Source organism: Talpa europaea, assembly GCF_964194135.1.
Source record: "Talpa europaea genome assembly, chromosome: 4".
Lineage (NCBI taxonomy): Eukaryota > Metazoa > Chordata > Mammalia > Eulipotyphla > Talpidae > Talpa > Talpa europaea.
The window spans coordinates 33,636,046-33,658,235 of NC_140070.1; the positions used below are offsets into that span (position 1 = coordinate 33,636,046).

Sequence of the window (22,190 nt, forward strand, 5' to 3'; positions counted from 1 at the left end):
GGAGCTAACCCACAAGGCACAGCAGACCTCTCCTGCCTCACCTGCTGCTCCCCTTAGCAGTGTATTTCAGTAGATCTGCCTTTTCTGCTCCCCACTCTGTCTCTGGTGAATCCTCTCACCCCCCACATCTCTGGCATACACCCCAGCTCTTGAATGCATAAATAAATAAATCATAAAAAAAGAAGCACTGTTGGACTAAAAGAAATGTCTAGAAGGTGATGTCTGGCAGGTAAATGTCAGTCATATTTACACCATGACATCTTGCCTAAGCCTTTCTTGTTTGTATCCTTAAACCCCAATTTAAGACCAAATGTGTTGTAGCCATAGAAACATAACATTTGTCAGTTGTTAAAGCAGGACTCTAAGACAAAAATAATTCAGCAAAGGAACAGTCCATGTAAACGCAATAAAGTTTCTGAGTATCTACAGACTCATCTACAGAAAATACAGATGGCATTTCCTCAAATATTTATTTTACTGACACTGTTATCAGTAGAGGAAAGACCATAAAAATTTATTTTCTAGCAGACAACCAGAAGCCTGTGTGGCTTAATGAGTTGACTACGTGGCAAACCCACTCTGGACAAAACTGGTAATGTTGTCAGTCAGAGTCACTAGATCTAAGTCTCAATTTCACCACTTTACCAGTCCAGTTTATTCATTTATAAAGCAGAAATATTAATGTTTACTTCATAGGGTCTGTGAAAGGATTAAATGAGGTGATATGTAAGCTTCAGGGTCTCTGATACTCCTAACTTTTAGATGTGTGCCTGCATATTTTCATGTGGAAAGCACCTATAAAAGTTTTTTCATCAAGGGATTTGTAGATTTGAAGAAGCCTTCAGAGCTATTGCTCCATTGCAAAGCATCTTTGCAAGATGCCTGGGAGCTCTCACCCTTACTAGTGACATGCCACCCTGTCAGACTTTCATAGCATGTGAAGACAATCTGAGACAGATGTAGGGATTATATTAGAAGCAGAACGATTCTGCTCTCAGAAAATAGATATGATGCTAATGGTTCTTCATAAACACCCTGAAGTTAGGCAAGCTAAATATAATTCTTTGGCTTAGAATTATTTTTTTTAATTTATTTATCCATGCATACAAGAACTGGGGTACAGGCTGGAGGTATGGGGGTGAGAGGACTCACCAGAGACAGAATGGGGAGCAGAACAGGCAGATGTACTAAAATACACTGCTGAGGGGAGCAGCGGGCAAGACAGGAGAGGTCTGCTGTGCCATGTGAGTCACCTCCCTGGCAGGGGATCGAACTCGTGCTCTAGTGGCTGCATATTGCCTCATAGTGCTGTGTCTTAACCCCTTGCGCCAACAGGAAGGCCCTTGCGTAGAATTATTAACAACATTTGCAGCAGTCATACCATAAGATTGATCAAGGCAAAACTGTACTAGGTACAAGAAAAATTATATCCAAAGTATCCTTAACAGTGATCATTCTGAGAATGAAGAAATGTCAAAATGAGAGGTTCCTCACTCTCCAATTTAGCACAGGTAAAAGAGGTAGAAAAGAAAGGAAGAATAGAAAGTAGTGATTCACCATTTTCACTTCCTCATATAAATCTGCTAGTACTTTGTATCATACTGCTGTGAAAACTAAAGTCTAGGCTACCCATGCAAAATGTAAGCCTGACAAAAAATGCAGAAGACATTAGAGCATTTGAAAGCACCATCATTTCCACATAGGATGCTAAATTGTTCAAAATGGATGGCTGACTGACTTATGTTGTATAAAATCTACAAGGAAGGCTCAATTATAATATCCCTTTTATGACAAGTTCCACCCATCCTTCTCCATTCACAGGTTACCACCACTTATCTGCCGGTCTGTTAAATGTCCTGCCCCAATGCTGTAAATCAACATTCAGATTTTATACATTTAGAAATGCTTTTCTCTGCTTATGAAGATTCCACATAAATAACACATTCAGGGTTCACAGTACCTAAACACAAGAAGGCATATTTGATGTATGAATGAGAATGTGAAGAGAAAATCTATCAAGCATTAAACAGAGTGTTTATTAAACACTGAATTTTAAAAATGGTATTAAAAAATGTATGGAAAGAGAAAGAATTATTTAATACTTAATACTAGTGCTAGAGTAACCAGTTAGCTATTTTGGAAAAAAAAAGTTAGAGCCTTTTCTTATGTTAGTAATTCTAGAAATTTCAGACAGAATAAATAGTTTATTATAAAGAAAATTAAGTCATAAAACAACTAGAAAAAAATTATTGAGATAGGAAAGAGCTTACTAAGCATAAAGGAAGAGACCCCCAACAGAAAATATAAATGGTTTACTTATATTAAAAAATAACATTACTAAATTTAATGTGGGATTCTGGAAAAGAAAAGGGATGGCAGAGAAAAACTAAGGGAATCTGAATAATGCACAGATTTTAGTTAATGATATATCAATGATGGTTTTGTTATAGAGCAACCCCGATATTAAACGGGTTCCTGCCTGTGGGTCCTCACCCGCACGCTTTAAAGGGACTTATGAATACTCTACTACAGACACACACAAAAGGGTTAATAAAAGGTTTATTTACAAGAGAAAAAGAAATAAGGAAAATGTACAACTCAGGGAGAAAATAGGGAAATAAAGTCTTTAATGCGTCCTACCCGATCCGACGACCTGGAAACCCAAAGTCACTCTCAGAGCTGGCCAGACGCTGCGAGCTGGCCGAGAGCCCAAAAATGGAGAGCCCCCAAAGCCCACGTGTCTGCCTTTTGTATCCACCTGGCTGCTTACCCCAACCTTAGGTCCCAGCCACCTTCCCTTTGGTGGTGATGGGATTTGGAGTTCCCAGTGTCTTTGGCTTTGACCTGGGGTGGGGGTGGAGTCCACAAAGCTTATATGGAATTTGCTTTGGGACATCCTTTTCCCCCTAACAGTTTCATTAATTATAACAGTGTATCATACAAAAATAAGATGTTAATAAATAGGGTAAAAATTGTGTGGCATCTATGAGAACTCTCAGTAGGTCTGCTGACTTTTTTATAAATCTAAAACTTAAAATTTATTTTCAATAACAACTAACCACATCAATCTATTTTTTGTATACTTCACAAATATAATTTTAGAACGGCTATGTAACAAATTTCATTTGTCATCAACTGCCAAATAAAATTAAAAGTAAATTTAAAGAATACCTCCTCCTCAAGATAAACCAAACCAAAAAAAAATGGTGGACAAGGATTAATAGATTTCTATGACACAATGGTTAAGCCATATAAGTCTCTGGATTCAGACTGTCTTGGTGTAAATCTCAATTTTATCATTTTTTAGCTATCAGACTGTGTGCAAGTAAATCTGTATCCACTTCCTTACACATAAATGGGAATTTAAATCACTTCTTACCCCATCGGTAATTTTGAGAATTATATGAACTATGCATTTAAGACACTAATAATTTCCTAGCACGTACTCAATAGATGTTAGTTGGCCTCTCCATATGAAGAATTCCCACAAAAATAGAAAAATTAATACTTCAGTACAAAACTGGAAAAGGAAAATAAAGAGTCACACACCGGGAACTACAAATCCCAAGATCCTCAAAGAGAAGTTGCAAGGACCTAAGGGCAGAGTTAAGCAGCCCTTTTATCTGTTTGTAAATAAAAACCAGCCATGTTAGTGGGGTCAGGCACACTGGGCTCGTGCTCTTGGTCAGGCAGGTTTGGTCTCAGTGGGTCATTTGGGATTCCAGGTTGGTGGGAACAAGTAGGACACATTTAAGAATTTATCTCCTTTTCTCCCTGAGTTGTTCCCTGAGGGGAATTTCCTCATTCCCCTTCCCTTGTAAATAAACCTTTTGTTAACCTTTAAAAAAGAAAAGAAAAAAAGAAGAAAAAATAGAGTCACAAATTTACAAATAAACATATGAAAAAATTTTCACTCGAGGGGAGCTCGTTCCCGCATCGCCATTTTGCAGCAGGACCTTTCTTGCTGGAGACTGTGTGAACCCAGCAGAAGGCTCACCGAGGAGACAGAGGTAAGCTGGGAGGCTTGCCCATGCTGGGCGCCTTCTAGCCTGCAGTTCCAGCCCAGAGGGGAGCAGCACCCACCGCTGGGGCAGACCGGGCGTGCAGGGGAGCGCGTCGCCGGCACCGGCATTTTGCAGCAGGGACCCTTCTTGCTGGAGACTGAGTGAACCCAGCAGAAGGCTCACCGAGGAGACAGAGGTTAAGCTGGGAGGCTTGCCCACACCGGGCACCTTCTAGCCTGCAGTTCCAGCCCAGAGGGGAGCAGCACCCACCGCTGGGGCAGACCGGGCGTGCAGGGGAGCTCGTTCCCGCATCGCCATTTTGCAGCAGGACCTTTCTTGCTGGAGACTGTGTGAACCAGCAGAAGGCTCACCGAGGAGACAGAGGTAAGCTGGGAGGCTTGCCCATGCTGGGCGCCTTCTAGCCTGCAGTTCCAGCCCAGAGGGGAGCAGCACCCACCGCTGGGGCAGACCGGGCGTGCAGGGGAGCTCGTTCCCGCATCGCCATTTTGCAGCAGGACCTTTCTTGCTGGAGACTGTGTGAACCAGCAGAAGGCTCACCGAGGAGACAGAGGTAAGCTGGGAGGCTTGCCCATGCTGGGCGCCTTCTAGCCTGCAGTTCCAGCCCAGAGGGGAGCAGCACCCACCGCTGGGGCAGACCGGGCGTGCAGGGGAGCGCGTCGCCGGCACCGGCATTTTGCAGCAGGGACCCTTCTTGCTGGAGACTGTGTGAACCCAGCAGAAGGCTCACCGAGGAGACAGAGGTTAAGCTGGGAGGCTTGCCCACACCGGGCACCTTCTAGCCTGCAGTTCCAGCCCAGAGGGGAGCAGCACCCACCGCTGGGGCAGACCGGGCGTGCAGGGGAGCGCGTCGCCAGCACCGGCATTTTGCAGCAGGGACCCTTCTTGCTGGAGACTGTGTGAACCCAGCAGAAGGCTCACCGAGGAGACAGAGGTTAAGCTGGGAGGCTTGCCCACACCGGGCACCTTCTAGCCTGCAGTTCCAGCCCAGAGGGGAGCAGCACCCACCGCTGGGGCAGACCGGGCGTGCAGGGGAGCGCGTCGCCGGCACCGGCATTTTGCAGCAGGGACCCTTCTTGCTGGAGACTGTGTGAACCCAGCAGAAGGCTCACCAAGGAGACAGAGGTTAAGCTGGGAGGCTTGCCCACACCGGGCACCTTCTAGCCTGCAGTTCCAGCCCAGAGGGGAGCAGCACCCACCGCTGGGGCAGACCGGGCGTGCAGGGGAGCGCGTCCCCGGCACTGGCATTTTGCAGCAGGGACCCTTCTTGCTGGAGACTGTGTGAACCCAGCAGAAGGCTCACCGAGGAGACAGAGCAGGGACCTGTCTTTGCTGGAGACTTGTGAACCCAGCAGAAGTTCCCCAGAGGAGCCAGTGGTGAGCTGGGAAGGTCGCCCAAGATGCCGGCCAGTACCAGCAACACAGTGTCACAAGGAATACGGCAAATTAGAAAACAGGCAGTAGGGAGTAGAAAAACAACATGCAACCCAGCAACTCCTCAGCAAAATAGCACACCACAAAAAGAAAACCATCTACCAGATTGCAACGACAGTAACTTGGAAGAACTTCTGAGCCTTCCAGATAGAGAATTTAAAATTGCTGTGATTAAAAAACTGACAGAAGTCATAAAGGAAAACAATGATAAGGGGAAAATAATTAATGACCAGAAGAATGAAATTGAGTCCCTAAAGAGGGAAGTAAAAGAAATGCAGGAGATCAAAGAATTAATGGAGACGCTAAAGAACTCTGGGAAAAGCAGTGAAAGCAGAATAGATGAAATGGAAGAACGAATAAGTACTCTTGAAGACACAGAAATAAAAAGAACAAAAACAGAAAAAGAAGGAGAAGTACGAAGGAAAAAGACCGAAGAAAGACTTCGGGAACTATCTGACTCCATGAGGAAAGGAAATATAAGAGTTATAGGAATCCCAGAAGGAGAGGAGAGAGATGTAGGAACAGAGAAAATATTCATGGATATAATTGAAGAGAACTTCCCAAACGCTAAGAAGGATCTGAAAATTGATATACAAGAAGCAAGAAGAACACCAAACTTCCATGACAAAAGGAAAAATACAGCAAGACACATAATAGTAAAGCTCCCAAGAATCCAAGACAAAGAAAAAATAATGAAACTAACAAGAGGGAAGAAACAGATAACATTCAAAGGGAAACCAATCAGACTGACATCAGACTTCTCTGAAGAAACACTACGGGCAAGGAGAGAGTGGAGGGACATAGTCAACAGACTCCAAGAAAACAGATGCCAACCAAGAATACTCTATCCCGCAAAGCTCTCCTTCCTCTTTGAAGAAAGAATATGGACCTTCCCAGACAAACAGAAACTCCGGAATTTCATTGCGACTAAACCCCCACTCCAAAAAATACTACAAGGAGTCCTAAAGCCAGAACCTCAGAGGGACGAATAACAACAAAAGAAGGCCAAAGAAAGTTATTAAAAGAATAAATAAATAAAATCAAAGGAAAGACAAACACAATGGCAAATACAGATGCTAACATATCAATACTAACTCTAAATGTAAATGGACTAAACTCTCCAATAAAAAGACACAGAGTTGCAGGCTGGATTAAGAAACAAAACCCAACCTTTTGCTGTCTCCAGGAAACACATTTAGCTGCAAAAGATAAAAATAGACTCAAAGTTAAAGGATGGAAAACAATTCTACAAGCAAATGGACCAAAAAAGAAGGCAGGAACAGCTATACTCATATCAGATAAAACAGATTTCAAACTTAAAAAGATAAAAAGAGACCCCAGTGGTCATTACATTATGATCAAGGGGATAATACTTCAAGAAGAAATAACACTCATTAACATATATTCACCAAACGAAGGAGCACCAAAATATATCAGACAACTATTGGCATCTCTGAAAACAGACATCAGAGAAAACACATACGTAGTGGGAGACTTCAACACACCACTATCAACAATGGATAGATCAACAAGACAAAAAATAAATAAAGACACTAAAGCTCTAAATAAGGATCTAGAGTGCTTAGGCTTAACAGACATATATAGAACACTAAACCCAAAAAAATCTGAGTATACATTTTTCTCAAGCGCACACGGATCATTCTCTAGGATCGATCATATACTGGGGCACAAGACAAATATCAACAGATACACCAAGATTGAAATCATACCAACCATCTTTTCTGACCATGAAGGCATCAAACTAGAAATAAACCATAAAGAGAAGGCAAGGTATTCTCCTACCTCGTGGAGATTGAAACCCACACTACTGGAAGTCCACTGGACTAACGAGGAGATAAAAGAAGAAATTAAAAAATTCTTTGAATTGAATGACAAGGAGGACACAAATTTCCTAAATGTATGGGATGCAGCAAAAGCAGTAATAAGAGGAAAATATATAGCAATAGATGCTCACATCAAGAAACAAGAAAGAACTCAAAGAAACAACCTAATCTCGAAACTCAAAGATCTAGAAAAAGAACAACAAAAAAGCCCCAAAACCAGTAGAAGAAAAGAAATAATAAAAACCAAAGCAGAAATAAATGAAATCGAAACTAAAAAAACAATCCAAAAGATCAATGAAACCAAGAGCTGGTTCTTCGAAAAAATAAATAAAATAGATAAACCCCTTGCCAGGCTCACAAGGGCAAAAAGGGAGAAAGCACAAATAAATAGGATAATAAATGAAAGAGGAGAAATCACAACGGACACAGCAGAAATCAAAAGAATTATTAATAACTACTATGAACAGTTATATGGAAACAAGTTTAACAATCTAGAGGAGATGGACAAATTCTTACAACTCTACAATCACCCAAAGCTAGATAAAGAAGAAATAGAACACCTAAACAGACCAATTACAATTAGCGAAATTGAAATGGTAATCAAAAACCTCCCCAAAAACAAAAGCCCAGGACCTGATGGATTTACAAATGAATTCTACCAAACATTCAGAGACGAATTGGTACCTATCCTTCACAAACTCTTCCAAAAAATTGAGAAGGAAGGTATAATACCTAACACGTTCTATGAAGCCAACATTACACTAATACCAAAACTGAACAAGGACAACACAAAAAAAGAAAACTATAGGCCAATCTCCCTAATGAACACTGATGCAAAAATCCTCAATAAAATTTTAGCTATCAGAATCCAACAGTGTATCCATAAGGTAATTCACCACGACCAAGTAGGATTCATTCCAGGGACACAAGGATGGTTTAACATCCGAAAATCAATCAACGTTATCCAACACATCAACAAAAAGAAATATAAAAACCATATGATAATATCAATAGATGCTGAGAAAGCTTTCGACAAAGTGCAACACCCATTCATGATAAAAGCCCTTGAAATTCTTGGGATACAAGGAACGTACCTCAACATCATAAAGGCCATATATGACAAGCCAACAGCCAGTATCATTCTCAATGGTGAAAAGCTGAAAGCAATTCCATTAAGATCTGGAACAAGACAAGGATGTCCACTCTCACCACTGCTTTTCAATATAATACTGGAAGTCCTAGCCAGAGCAATAAGACAAGAGAAAGACATCCAAGGAATACAAATAGGAAAAGAAGAAGTCAAAATATCACTCTTTGCAGATGATATGATAATATACATAGAGAACCCCAAAAACTCCACAGAAAAACTAATTCAACTCATCAATCAGTTCAGTAAAGTGGCAGGATACAAAATCAACACGCAAAAGTCAGTAGCCTTCTTATATACAAACAATAAATCTGAAGAAGAAGAAATCAAAAAAACCATCCCTTTTATTATTGAAACAAAAAAAATCAAATATTTGGGAATAAATCTAACAAAAGAGGTAAAGGACCTATACAAAGAAAACTATAAAACACTGTTAAAAGAAATAGAAGAAGACACAAAGAAATGGAAAGACATCCCCTGCTCATGGATTGGGAGAATAAACATTATTAAAATGGCCATCCTACCAAAAGCAATATACAGATTCAATGCTATTCCAATCAAAATTTCAATGTTATTCTTCAAAGAAATAGAACAATTATTGATGAAATTCATATGGAATCACAAAAAACCCCGAATAGCCAAAGCTCTCCTGAAAAAAAAAGAAGGGAATGGAGGCATCACACTCCCAGACTTCAAACTCTACTACAAAGCCATAATCATCAAAACTGCATGGTATTGGAACAAGAACAGACATACAGACCAATGGAATCGAATAGAAAATCCAGAAATAAACCCACAGATTTATGGTCAACTAATCTTTGACAAAGGAGCAAAGACTATGCATTGGAGCAAAGAAAGTTTGTTCAATAAATGGTGCTGGGAAAACTGGGTCGCTACATGCAAAAGAATGAAGCTTGACCACTACCTCACACCATATACAAAAATCAACTCAAAATGGATTAAAGAACTAGACATAAGACCTGAAACCATAAAATACATAGAAGGAAATATAGGCGAAACACTACGTGATTTGCATATCAAAGACATCTTTACAGACACATCACCCAAAGCAGTGATAGTGAAGGCAAAGATCAACAGTTGGGACTACATCAAATTAAAGAGCTTCTGCACAGCAAAAGAGACAATAACAAAAACAAAGAGAAACCCCACCAACTGGGAGAACATTTTTGCCCACAACACTAATGATAAAGGACTGATCACAAAAATCTGCAAAGAGCTGATGAGACTCAACAACAACAAAGAAAATAATCCAGTCAAAAAATGGACAGAGGAACTAAAAAGAAACTTCTCTGAAGAGGAAATGCGAATGGCCAACAGGCATATGAAAAAATGTTCAACATCACTTGCAATCAGGGAAATGCAAATCAAAACTACCATGAGATACCATCTTACACCAGTGAGAATGGCACATATTAAAAAAACTAGCAACAACAAATGTTGGCGAGGTTGTGGAGAAAAAGGAACTCTCCTGCACTGTTGGTGGGAGTGCAAACTGGTCCAACCACTATGGAGAGCTGTGTGGAGATTTCTGGACCTACTAAACATAGAGCTTCCACAGGATCCAGCAATTCCACTCCTAGGTATTTACCCAAAGAACACAGAAACATCAATTCCAAAGAACACCTGCACCCCTATGTTTATAGCAGCACTGTTTACAATAGCTAAGCTTTGGAAACAGCCCAAATGCCCAAAAATAGATGACTGGATCAAGAAGATGTGGTACATATATACCATGGAATATTACTCAGCATTCAAAAAAGATAAACACATGCAATTTGCAGCAACATGGATGACGCTGGAAGGGATCATGCTCAGTGAAATAAGCCAAAAAGAAAAAGAAAAATACCGGATGGTCTCACTCATAGCAGGGATCTAGAAAACTTAAATAAGGGACCAGGAAAATGAATAACTGTAAGAAAGTGAAAATCAAAATCAACAAAAACTATGAACCAGAGACACTTTTTGGGGGGTGGGGGGCGGGAGGGGAGGGATTGGGGTCAGAATAGGGGGATTGCAATTGTATGGGGAATATAAAAATAAAATTTATTAATTAAAAAAAAAAAAAAAAAAAAAATTTTCACTCTCACTGTTAATGAACAAAGAAACTGAAAACAAGATCATATTTTTCTGTTACCAAACTGGCAAAGATTTAAAATGATAGTTCTCAGCATTGGGCAGGTTGCTATGGACATAAGGAAAGGATGCTAAACTACTGGTGGGAGTAAAATTTGACTACATTTTGGGGAATAATTTGAAAATATATAGTAACATGTAATAAAATATACAAAATATTACCTTTAGAATGCTCACATTCTTTAAGCCCATAATTAAACTTCTCACAATGTATCCTAAATTATTATTAATAGTATTATTTTTTTGTGGCACCCTCACTGGCGGCCAGGAACAAACCGGCGCTGCAGAGGCTGCGGGCAGCCTCTCAGCCCAGCACTCAACCACTGTGCCACCAGGGGAGGCCCTGTATCCTAAATTATTAATCAGAGATACACAAAGAATTATAGGGATATTTATTAACTGTGTTATTTATGTGAGCAAAAATTATATCCAACCTAAGTGTCACACATTTAGGAAAAAGTTAATTAATGGAAATAAATTATAGTACAACCAGATAATGTGCCATAAACAAGTATTAAGGTATTTTTGAACTCAGTATAGTGAGATGTAAAAATGTTTAAGGGCCTCCCTGGTGGCGCAGCGGTTGAGCGCTGGGTTGCAAGGCTGCCCGCAGCCTCTGCAGCGCCGGTTCGATCCCTGGCTGCTCCCGGGCCACCGGAGGAGGGTCCCACATGGCGCGCAGACCTCTCCTGCGGCCCGCTGCTCCCCTCAGCAGTGTACTTCGGTCCTCCTGCCTGCTCTGCTCCCTGCTCTGGCTCTGGTGAATTCTCTCACCCTCCCATGCTTCTGACTGTACCCAGTGCTTGTATAAATAAATAAAAATAAATCTTTAAAAAAAATTTTTTTAAATGTTTATAATGTTAGATTTAAAAATCAGAATGTAAAACATATGTTGTGAGGTTTTTTTTGAAAAATATTTTTGCTAAATAAAAAAAAAAAAGGCTATAATAAAATGTACCAACATATTAACAGTCATCTCTGGGCAATAAGATTATGGGTGGTTTATATTTTCTACAATAAGATTGTGAGTGGTTTATATTTTCTTCAGTTTTCTAAATTTTCAGACTTTTTAAGAAATGTACTTTACAAAAGAAATACATGCTTGCAATACAAAATTTGGAAAATCAGAAAAATGAATAAAATAAGATGTTTAGACATGCTACTAAATCACCAATAAACCAAAATGAAGATAAAGGGTTGAAAAAGGAAAATGTAGCCTTCCAGGTATGCTGCCTGGGTGGGAAGTAAGGTACTGGGGGAGTCACAGAAAGTTGCAGTTCCATGTGGCCCTCTCTGAGAATACTTCTCACCAGTTCAGCCCAGTGTGGTTTGGCAACATCTCCACTGAAAATCACCATCTACAGCTCCTGGAATTAAATCCAAACACCCACATAGCCACAAAGACCGCAAGCCGAGTCCTATGCACCTCTCCAGGCTCACTGCTCCAATCCCACCAGTAAACTCCACATCTACCCTAACTCTAACTCCTCACTGCTGCCCAGATATAACAAGCCTCTGACACCACCAGGTCATTCATCCTTCATGCTTTCCTTCCTCCTAGGCTGCTCTTCCCCTACCTTGGCGAAGCTCTCACCCTTCAAGACCCCTTCAGGGGTTAGTCTGTTCACTGGAGGCTCCTTGCTGCTCAGCTCTCGGGATCTCTGACCCTCACAAGGGCTCCTGTCTAAACACAGGTTCTCACTGGATATTTGGTGCACAAATGTCTGGCTCACAGCAAGTTTTCAGTATCTTGTGGTGATAAGTCTGGCTGGAGGTGGAATAAAGGGACCACAGGATAGGAGAGTTTCCGGGGCAGGATACCACCAGTGAAGACAGACTACATTATCTCATGCAAGGCTGGCTGAGTGTCACCACTCAAGAAGGAAAAGCCAGAGAGAGAAAGGTTAAAAACAAAATAAACAATAAAACTCAATAAATTCCAGAATCAAACAATTTAAAAACAAACACCAAAGTTATAGGACTCACACTTCCTAATTTCAAAACTTATGCAAAGTTACAACAACCAAAACAGCATGTTACTTTCATAAGGGCAGATATAGATCAATGGAATAAAATAGAGCCCAGAAATAAACCCTCATGTATATGGTCAGTTGATTTTCACAAGAGTTTCAAAACCATTTAGTGGGAGCTGATAATCTTTGCAACAAATAATGTCTTGAAAACTGGATCCACATACAAAAGAATGATGGAATGCCGTATAACACAAGCAAAACAACTTAAAATAGATCAAAGACCAAAAATTAGGTGCAAAAATTTTAAGAGTCTTAGAATAAATGGGAAAATTTTCACAACATTGGACTTGGCAATGATTTCTTGGCTGTAACATCAAAAGCACAGGTAATATGAGGAAAAAAATCAATCAATTGGACTTCATTGAAATTAAAAATTTTGTTTGTAAAATGACACTATCAATACAGTGAAAAAGGTAACTTACAGAATGGGAGAAAATGATTGCAAATAACTTATGTGATAAGGGGTTAATATTCAGAATATATAAAGAATGCCTATATCTCAACAACAAGAAAACAGCCCAATTCAAAATGAGGTAAAGGACTTAAATAGACATTTCTGTAAAGAAGATAAACAAATGGCCAAAAGCACTTGAAAAGATGATGAACATCACAAATGAAATGCAAATCAAAACCAAATGAGGGGCCTCCCTCCCTGGTGGCACAAGGGGTTAAGATGCAGCATTATGAAGCTATCCGAAGTCACTGAAGCATGAGTTGGATCCTTGGCCAGGGAGCTACCATATGGCGCAGCAGACCTCTCTTGACTCGCCCACTGCTCCCCTCAGCAGTATATTTCAATCAATCTGCCTTTTCTGTTCCCCTCTCTGTCTCTGGTGATTCCTCTCATCCCCACACCTCTGGCCTGTACCCCAGTTCTTATATGCATAAATAAATAAATCTTTAGGGCCTCCCCCGGTGGCGCAGCGGGTTGAGTGCCGCACTATGTAGCTGTCCGCAGCCTCTGCAGCGCGGGTTCGATCCCAGCTGGCTGGGGAGAATCCCACATGGCGCCGCAGACCTCTCCTATCTCGCCCGCTGCTCCCCTCAGCAGTGTATTTCAGTCAGTCTGCCTGTTCTGCTCCCTGCTCTGTCTCTGGTGAATCCTCCCAACCTCCTGCACATTGGCCTGTACCCGGATCTTGTATGCATGAATAAATAAATCTTAAAAAATAAATAAACAAATAATTAGGTCTTTAAAAAAAAAACAAAAACAAATGAAAAATCACATCACACCCATGTAAACAGCTACTAATATTACTAACAACAGAAAATAATAATGTTAGTGTGAAGATATGGAAAACCTGGAAAGTCCTGCATGGAAGTCTACCCATGGCTTCTTGGTCCAGGACTGGTTTAAACAGATATGGGTGAGAGACCAATTGGGAGGTTAACAATGGCAGCGTTCATCTTGATTTTGCTCCTTTCATCCCAAATGTGCTGAGCCCCTTCTATTCCTTCCCTCTGGGGACCACCCTATTACACAACAATGTTCAAGTACAATTATTCATAATAACCAAATGGTGGGGTTAACCATCAAGGATCCGTCAACAGATGAATGAATAAACAGAAAGATTTTATATATATATATATATATATATATATAATGGAATATTATTCAGTCATAAAAAAGAATGGAACTCTGATACATGCTACTACATAGATGAATCTTGTACTAAGTTAAGTAAACCAGACACAAAGGACAACTATTATATGATTCCACTAATATGAGGGACCTAGAATAAGCAGATATGGACAGACAGAAAGAGCTAGCTGAGGGGGGATGGGCAGTTATTGTTTAATGGATGCAGATTTTCTGTTTTGATATAAAGTGCTGGAAATGGATAGCTGTTACGGTTATACAACACTATAAATGTACTTAGGGCCACTGAATTGTATACTTTAAAATTATATAAAATAAATGGTGAATTTTGTGTTATGTATATTAAAAAAAAACAACAAGCAAAATGGGGCCTCCCTGTTGGCCTAGGGGTTAAGTTTCAGCACTATCACCATGACAGCCCCCTGCAGTCTGCAGCGGTCTGAGTTCGATCCCCCCACCAGGGAGTTAACCCACATATGGTGCAGCCGACCTCTCCTGTCTTGTCTGCTGCTCCTCTGAGCAGTATATTTCAGTCAATCTGCCTGTTCTGCCCCTCACTCTGTCTCTGGTGAATTCTCTCACCAGCCCCCCCCCACCCCCAACAACCCTGGCCTACACCTCAGTTCTATGCAAAATGCAAAATAAGCACATCATAAAAGCTGTCTTCCTCAGAGAACAAATCTCCATGTTCCACAGTGATTCCGGATGGTACCAATTCATTTCCCGACCTTCATTTAACAAATTCTTGTGTCCTGCGGCCCACTCTGTCTGCATACCAACTCAGATGTTAGACAGTCCACTTTGACAGCTCAGGACACAAGCAGCTATGCCCTTTTTTTTAGTATATGTGCTGCCGAAGCGAGCACAGCAGCTATGCCCTTTTTTTTCCTTCCCCTTCTCTTCGGGATCTTTAATACTGAAAAACAGTATTACAGCTGAGAGAAGCTGTAAGTGGAGGGGGGAGGGGCAGGGGAGTCAGGGAGGGAGAGAGTTGGCCACAAAATGTAAAAGAGGGAAGACAATGTGGAGTCAAACTATACCTGAACCCCCTTAGAGTTTCCATCCCAGAGAATCTTTTATCTTTTAATGATTTGCAGAAAGGGATTTTCCCTCCTTTATTAATTCTTTTTACTATTTCAACAACACTCAGAATCTAGAAGTTGTAATATCCAAACTGAACACATACACACAAACAATTCCCTTGCCATGCAAGTCAAACCATTTCCTTTCTGGTTGGCTTCACCGGAGGTGGAGATAGCCCACAGACTCTAAAAATTATATATTTCCATATCTTTTAAGTCCCTTCTCCAAGTTAAATACTATAATTCTTTTAACTTTTCTGCACAAAACTGGTTTGTCTGGGTCTGTTCCACAAAACTTTCTTCTAAATCTGTCATTTAATTATAAACTAAAACATTTTACATGAATGTTTTATAAACTTCTATAGCAATTGGGAAGTTGGAAGTTTTCATTGACAAAAATGTGAGGTAAGAAAGTGATGAACAATACTAAAAATGTGAAAGAGGTGGGTTTCAGAAATATTGTTCCTTAAGTTTACTAAATTAGTGTTTTAGACACATTTTCTGTGTCTAAAACTTCAAAGGCAGCACCTCCTTCAAGTCAGGGGTTTCTGTTCCACAGTGACTTGCCCATCAAGAGGCACTTGAGTTTAGTCGTTGCTGACTTTGTAGTTCACTAGAACATTGTAGAAGCTTCATCTAGTGCACATGATCAAAAAAACACACAGGAAAAATACTCAAGACCTCAAAAGCTCCTGACTTGTCACTGACCTAATTATGTTATATTCCAAATGCAAAGATTGATTCAAAAACTTACTATGAATTGATAACAGGTGCATATCTTGCATTCCAAGCAAACAAGCTCAACATACACAAGATAAATTAGTTACACACCGTATTTCTTAATGAAAAGTAGGCTCTGCATTACATCATTCTTCAAAACCTTCCACAAATAAATGACTTAACTGCTCTTAGAAAACCCTTCTTGGTTACATCACCAAAAAGGATCAACTATAGAATCAGTGATTTCAAACATTTCAACCAATTGCAAAACATATTTTCATCTTCCTGATAAGTGCATTTGCCTGGAAAATGGAAATTAACTGAGGAAAAAAGTTAAATCAAAAGTTATTGCCTTGCTTCTTCCCTAAGAGACCTTGCTGAATTAGCACACAAGTCAACCATCCTTTTAGAAGAGACTCTGACTTACTTAAAAATACACACATAAAATATACACTTAAAAATATTATTTAAAAATCAGTACAGCATCTGGCTGACAGGCACATATACATGTGAATGTATTAATAACTCAGGCACTGAGCACTCATAAAGTACTAGGCCCTGCATGAATAACAATTACCACTTGAAAAAGTAGGCAAGACTACAATTGCCATTTTAAAGATGCAAAAATTTGTTCACCTGAAGAGTTGAAAGTATTTTCCAAATCTTTCTAAACTAAGTTAGCCAGCAATCTATCTGGAATTCCACTTGGGTCTGCCTGATGCCACAGATGCTGCTGATAATCACCAGATTGTGCAGCCTCGCTGAATAAAAAAAAAAAGTGAAATTTCTCCTAGCTTTTACCAAAGCTAGCTCAAGGATTTCCTTGGGTTTGGGGAAGGTGGACATCTACAATTTTTCAACAATAAAGAGACTTCTTAAAATCAGACATTTATTTTCATGTATAGTCAATTGGTTTATATTTCATAAAAGAGCTCTGAAAGATTTATCTGATTAATTTTAGTACTTGGTTATATTATTCTACAATATAACATGTGAACACTGTGAAAGATAATTTCTCCCTCAAAAGACAAATGCCAGTATTAATGCATTATTTGTGTGACTTGCTTATATTTTTATAAAGAAACAATAGTTTTGAAAATGAAATGGCAATACCCCAGAACTTCCTTGAGGTCAGTGTTATCCAGGACAGCCATATATCCGGTAGGAAGTCTGCAGCTGGGTGACATTAACAATAATCTCCCACTTTCTTAGACCATAGAGAGACAAGACTTGTGGCTTGTACATTGAACAAGGCATACTTTTTGCTTTTCGTGTTTATAAGGCGTGGATTCATATTCCTAAAGGGTCTTTTACCTCGTGAGTGTCAAATGGTTGGTAGGGTTGACTTATATAAGGACAGCCTGTATAATCCATCAAACCCAACATTGCCTAAAGCATTCATATGCTTCTTAATGTATTCACATTAGCAAGGAAGGGCATCAAAGGTTATATTCCCAGGTGAAGAACAAGGATGAATATTTATATTGATCATTTTTAGGCAAGTTTTTCTAAATACATATGGTACATGCAGAACCTCATTGGGGAGATCCTCCAACGACTGCCACCCCACTGGATAATCTAACAACTGAGAATCAAAGTCCTCCCCTAAACACTGAACCAAACAGAAAGCACAGAGTTCACTTCTTCAGCATACTTTCAAATTACACAATAAATGCAGCCACACATTCACAAAGGTGAGTCAACCTTTATGCTTAGCTAAAACAGTATATTCCTCAGCAATCGAACTATAACTTGTTATTTACACATACATGATCTTACATCCTCCTCAAAACAGCTCATGAAGTAGATATTGTTACCCCTATTTTACAAATGAGGAAAAGAGAGGCTAAGGAACAGATAAAAGATCTCCCAGTGTTAGGGAATAGAGTCCAGCATTAAGCCAAAGTTGTCTGTCTCCAAAACTCTTAACTTCATCTTCATCTCAAGATTATACTGCCTCTTGTGTTTGTTTTTTAAAAGTTAACAACTTTGGCGATTTCCTCTTGTTCAGTGTTAAACATTACTAATTCAGTTTTCTCCATTATTCAGGTGGAATTAAAAGAAAAACGGCAGGGCCTCCACGGTGGCGCAGCGGTTGAGCGCTGGGTTGCGAAGCTGCCCGCGGCCTCTGCGACGCCGGTTCGATCCCCGGCTGCTCCCCGGCCACCAGAGGAGGGTCCCACATGATGCGCAGACCTCTCCTGTACTTCGGTCCTTCTGCCTGCTCTGCTCCCTGCTCTGGTTCTGGTGAATTCTCTCACCCTCCCACACTTCTGACTGTACCCAGTGCATGTATAACCAACCAACCAACCAAAGAAACAAATAAATAAAACATGCCTCTATAAAAAATAAATAAAAAAAAAAAGAAAAACGGCAGAATATGTTCTGCCAGCTGAGACACAAATTTGTTTCCCAGTTTAGTTCCAATTCTCCTGTGCAAAGCAGTTGCAGCAGGAGCTCTGGAGTTAGACCTAGGTCACCAGTTCCAAGCTGTGTGACCTAGGACACATCACTTAACCTCTCTGTGCTTGTTTCATTCCCAGTAAAATGAAGGCAAAAATAGAAACTAACTCATTGTTCTTGAGAATGAAATAACTGTTTTGCACATTTTACTTGCTCAATAATTCTCAGCTTTTAATGATAAATAAGATGGCCAAACTACGTTTAGATTACTGATCATATGCAAAAATCAAGAAGTACAACTATTACATCAAGGACTGGATATATGGGAAGTTGCTTTGCCTTGAAAACATTATCAAAAAAAGTCCTCTTAAGGCCCCGCCTGCTAGGACAGGATGGTTAGGTGTATCTTTCTCAAACTTAATAGCTTTGTAATTGGCTGAATTAAAATAGAGTATGAATTCTTTGACATCACTTCAACTCCAGCACTCTCCCTCTCATAAATGTTAAATCAAATGCTCAAATATAGTTTGAGTTCTCAGTTATCAACACATCCTCTTTCTGGGAAGACGCATGGCCATCTTTCAAACAGTGGAATTTACACTAAATCACATTCTCTAAAAATTTCCTTTCACAGCCTGCACTTCAGTACTTGGTGTCCCCAATTGTTGCTGTCCCAGAACAAAAGCCTAATTGCTGCTGCTACAATACAGCCCTTTTTTCCTGAGATCATCTGGAAGCCCTCGGCGCAAACAACAAAGGGCGTCCTGGTGAGCAGTGGGCACCGCAGCAAAATTCCTGGGCACCAAAGGCCATCAAGAACTGAGTTATCTTTGCGAGTCCTTTTTGAATACCTTCACCTCCCAGCAAACAGCTCTGTCTCGTGAATGTTTCAGAAACCCAAGGACACGTGTTTTCCTGCTTAGACGTGTCCGGAAACACTCAGGGTCGTCCGCTCCCACCCGCGCGGCGTGGACGGGCGCAGGCAGCAGCCCCGCGCGGGCGCGACTCTGGCGCGTTAGGAGCTTCGCCGGCGGCGCCCCCAGAGTCCCGTAGGGCGAAGTTCCGGGGGGGGATGCCCCCCTAGGCCAACCCTGAGCCTCTACGCCCCAGTGGGCGCGGGAGGGAACCCCACTGTCCCAGCCGTTGTGCACAGGCGCCGGACGCTTCCATCCCCCAAACAGCGGCCCCGGAGAGGGCCCTGGGACTCACGCGGTCTCTCGGGGTCTCGGGGGCCTCTCCCCGGTCTGCTCCTGGCCCCTCGAGGTCTGAGAGTGGGACCCTCCCATGCTTGCAACTTGGCGCCCAGGCTGCGCCCGCCGGAGCTCGATACTCGCTGGCTCGACCCGGACCCGAGGCGGGGAGGAGGCGGCGGGGCGGGGAGGAGGGTGGGGCGGCGGGTGGGCGGGGGTGACGGAGAGTCCCAGGGTCCCAGCGGCCGGGAGAGCCGGCCCTAGGATGCTGCTCGGGAGCTGCCAACTGCCTGGCTACGCCCGCCCAGGGCACCGCCGGGAGGTGGTGCGCGCCCTGGTCCCGCGGCGCGCGCGGCGGGGCTGCAGAGGGCCCCGGGCAGCAGTCGGGGAGCCCCTCGGAGGTGGAGGGCAACAGGTGGAGGGAGCGGGGGGCTTGCGCGCACTCCCCGGCCCCGCGGACCCTAGACGTCGCCCTCGCTGCCCGCCACGCCCGGTGTCCCGCGGCGCTCGCGGAGCCGCTGCAGCGCGAGGCTGAAAGGGCGGCTCTGCAGAGACGCGCCAGTAGGGGGCGATGTGGGCCCGGATCGCAGGACCCCGGCTGCCTTCTAAGCCCGAGGGCAGGACCCCCCGGGAGGGAAGCCCCGGCTGAGCTGTGCAGAAGACTGAGCTATCCTGGTGCTGCCCCCCCCCCCCCCCGACTGGGTTCCTTCACTCCGAGTCTTGTTTCCTTCATCCGAATAATGAGGAATGCGTTCATTTTTACCTTGCTTAATGTCCCTGTTCCTGTTCTAACAACCAAGGAATGCATTCTCTTCCAAGCTCTGTCTTAAGGGGTAGATACACCCCACTCCTCACCCCCACTGCAACTATGCTCCACCAATAATACACCCAATAACAGCCTTTTCAGAACATTTTCTGGGCTTTCTCACCCTCTCGCTCCCACTTCCGTTCTCTCCAACCAGCTCTCCATCTCGGCTTGTCTTTTGTTTTGTTTGTTTACAAACTTTGGAACGCCCTTTTCTGTTTCCAGACTCATACTTCCCCATTAACTATCAAGTATCCTGATATTGCATCATATTTTGTTATTGTTTATCTCCTTTGCTGCAATATAAGTTCCGAGAAGACAGGGACTTTGTTGTTATTGTCACTGTTGCTCTAACACTGCTTGGCACTTAGGAGAATTCATAATTGTTGATAAAAAGCCTTTATCCTACATGTTATCACCTTCCGTCCCAGTGTATATATGGCACTTGTTAATTCTCCTAATACACACTTAAGAGTCTTATTTGGTAATTATCTCTTCACAGGTCTGTCTTTCCACTAGAATATGAGCGACACGGATGCTGTGTTACCTCTGTATCCAAGCTCCGTGCCTGGCCCAGTGCCTATCTGCTGGCTTATTTACAATAAATATTTGCGATGAATGAATGAGTCAGTGGCTAGGCACACCAAATAGTGTTCAACATTCACTTCATTCTGGACCAAAAGCTGTAGGAGAATAAAGATATTTGTAGCTAGATTCTAATGTTTCCAGAAACAGTCAGAAAACTCAAACTAGAGGGCCTCTCTGGCACAAGGGATCATGACACAACCTATGAAGCTATCAGCAGCCACTGCAGCACGAGTTCAATCCAAGACCAGGGAGATACCCACATGGCGCAGCAGACCTCTCCTGTCTCGCCTGCTGCTCCCCTCAGCAGTGTATTTCAGTAAGTCTGCCTGTTCTGTTCCCCACTCTGTCTCTGGTGAATCCTCTCATCCCCACACCTCTGGCCTGTACCGCAGTTCTTGCATGCAGAAATAAATAAATCTTAAAAAAAAAAAGAAAAGAAAACTCACACTAGAGGTTTATATTTACAATGAACCTCTTTTGCATGTCAAACTTGGACCCCCTGCTTTGTACTTGATCTTTATTCTCTCAGAGCTAGACAGTGCCTGGGATTCAACATGCTGCCACACTGCAAACGTTAGTAAAAAATGTAGGAATTGAGACTGGAATTGAGATTTTGTGGGAAGGTTTTCAAGTAGCCGAAGAAAAGTTGACTCTTGACAGATAAGGGGAAAAATTCAAATTCTATATACATTTAGTCTGGGATTCTTTGGCAATGCGATTAAAGTGCCATTGATAACACAAGCATAACCCCGTCGGGCGGGAACTGTGGTTTCCTCCAAAGGACCACTCAGCCTTTCCAGTGAGAAAGAGCTTTATTCCCAGTGGATCATTCCCCAGGGGAAATGGGAGGGGAATTGACAGGAGGGGGTGGGGAGTGTTCATTCTACTGGGTAGACAAGCTGGGCTATTAGGAAGAGCTTTGTTGTGATTAGTGTAGAAAGGCATAGGGTAGTGCTGCTAAAATGATTTTGAAGCAAAGGAAAAAAGTGAAGCCATACTCTGTGGTGCAGAAAAACTTGGAGAAGGGAACAATGAGCCTGCAAAATAATGTGAAAAGTTGTCAATGTGGGCAAAGGGCATTTCTGCAGCGATGCTTGGGTTGACTGGTTCTGCTGCCCTGGCCTACACCCCAGCTCTTGTATGCATAAATAAATAAATAAATCTTTAA

General features: G+C 42.0%; 1 protein-coding gene across 3 annotated transcripts in view; it reads right to left on the reverse strand.

Moving 5' to 3' along the window:
- TACC1 (transforming acidic coiled-coil containing protein 1) overlaps positions 1 to 19,798 on the reverse strand; it is a gene marked incomplete at its 5' end in the record, with an annotated part of 96,806 nt that extends 77,008 nt beyond the window's left edge. For all 3 annotated transcript variants that reach the window (XM_084231456.1, XM_084231459.1, XM_084231458.1), the window contains one exon: positions 19,649 to 19,798. In XM_084231456.1, coding sequence (XP_084087582.1) covers positions 19,649 to 19,725 — 77 coding nt within the window. The remainder of the gene's footprint in view (positions 1 to 19,648) is intronic.
- Positions 19,799 to 22,190: the final 2,392 nt, after the last annotated feature.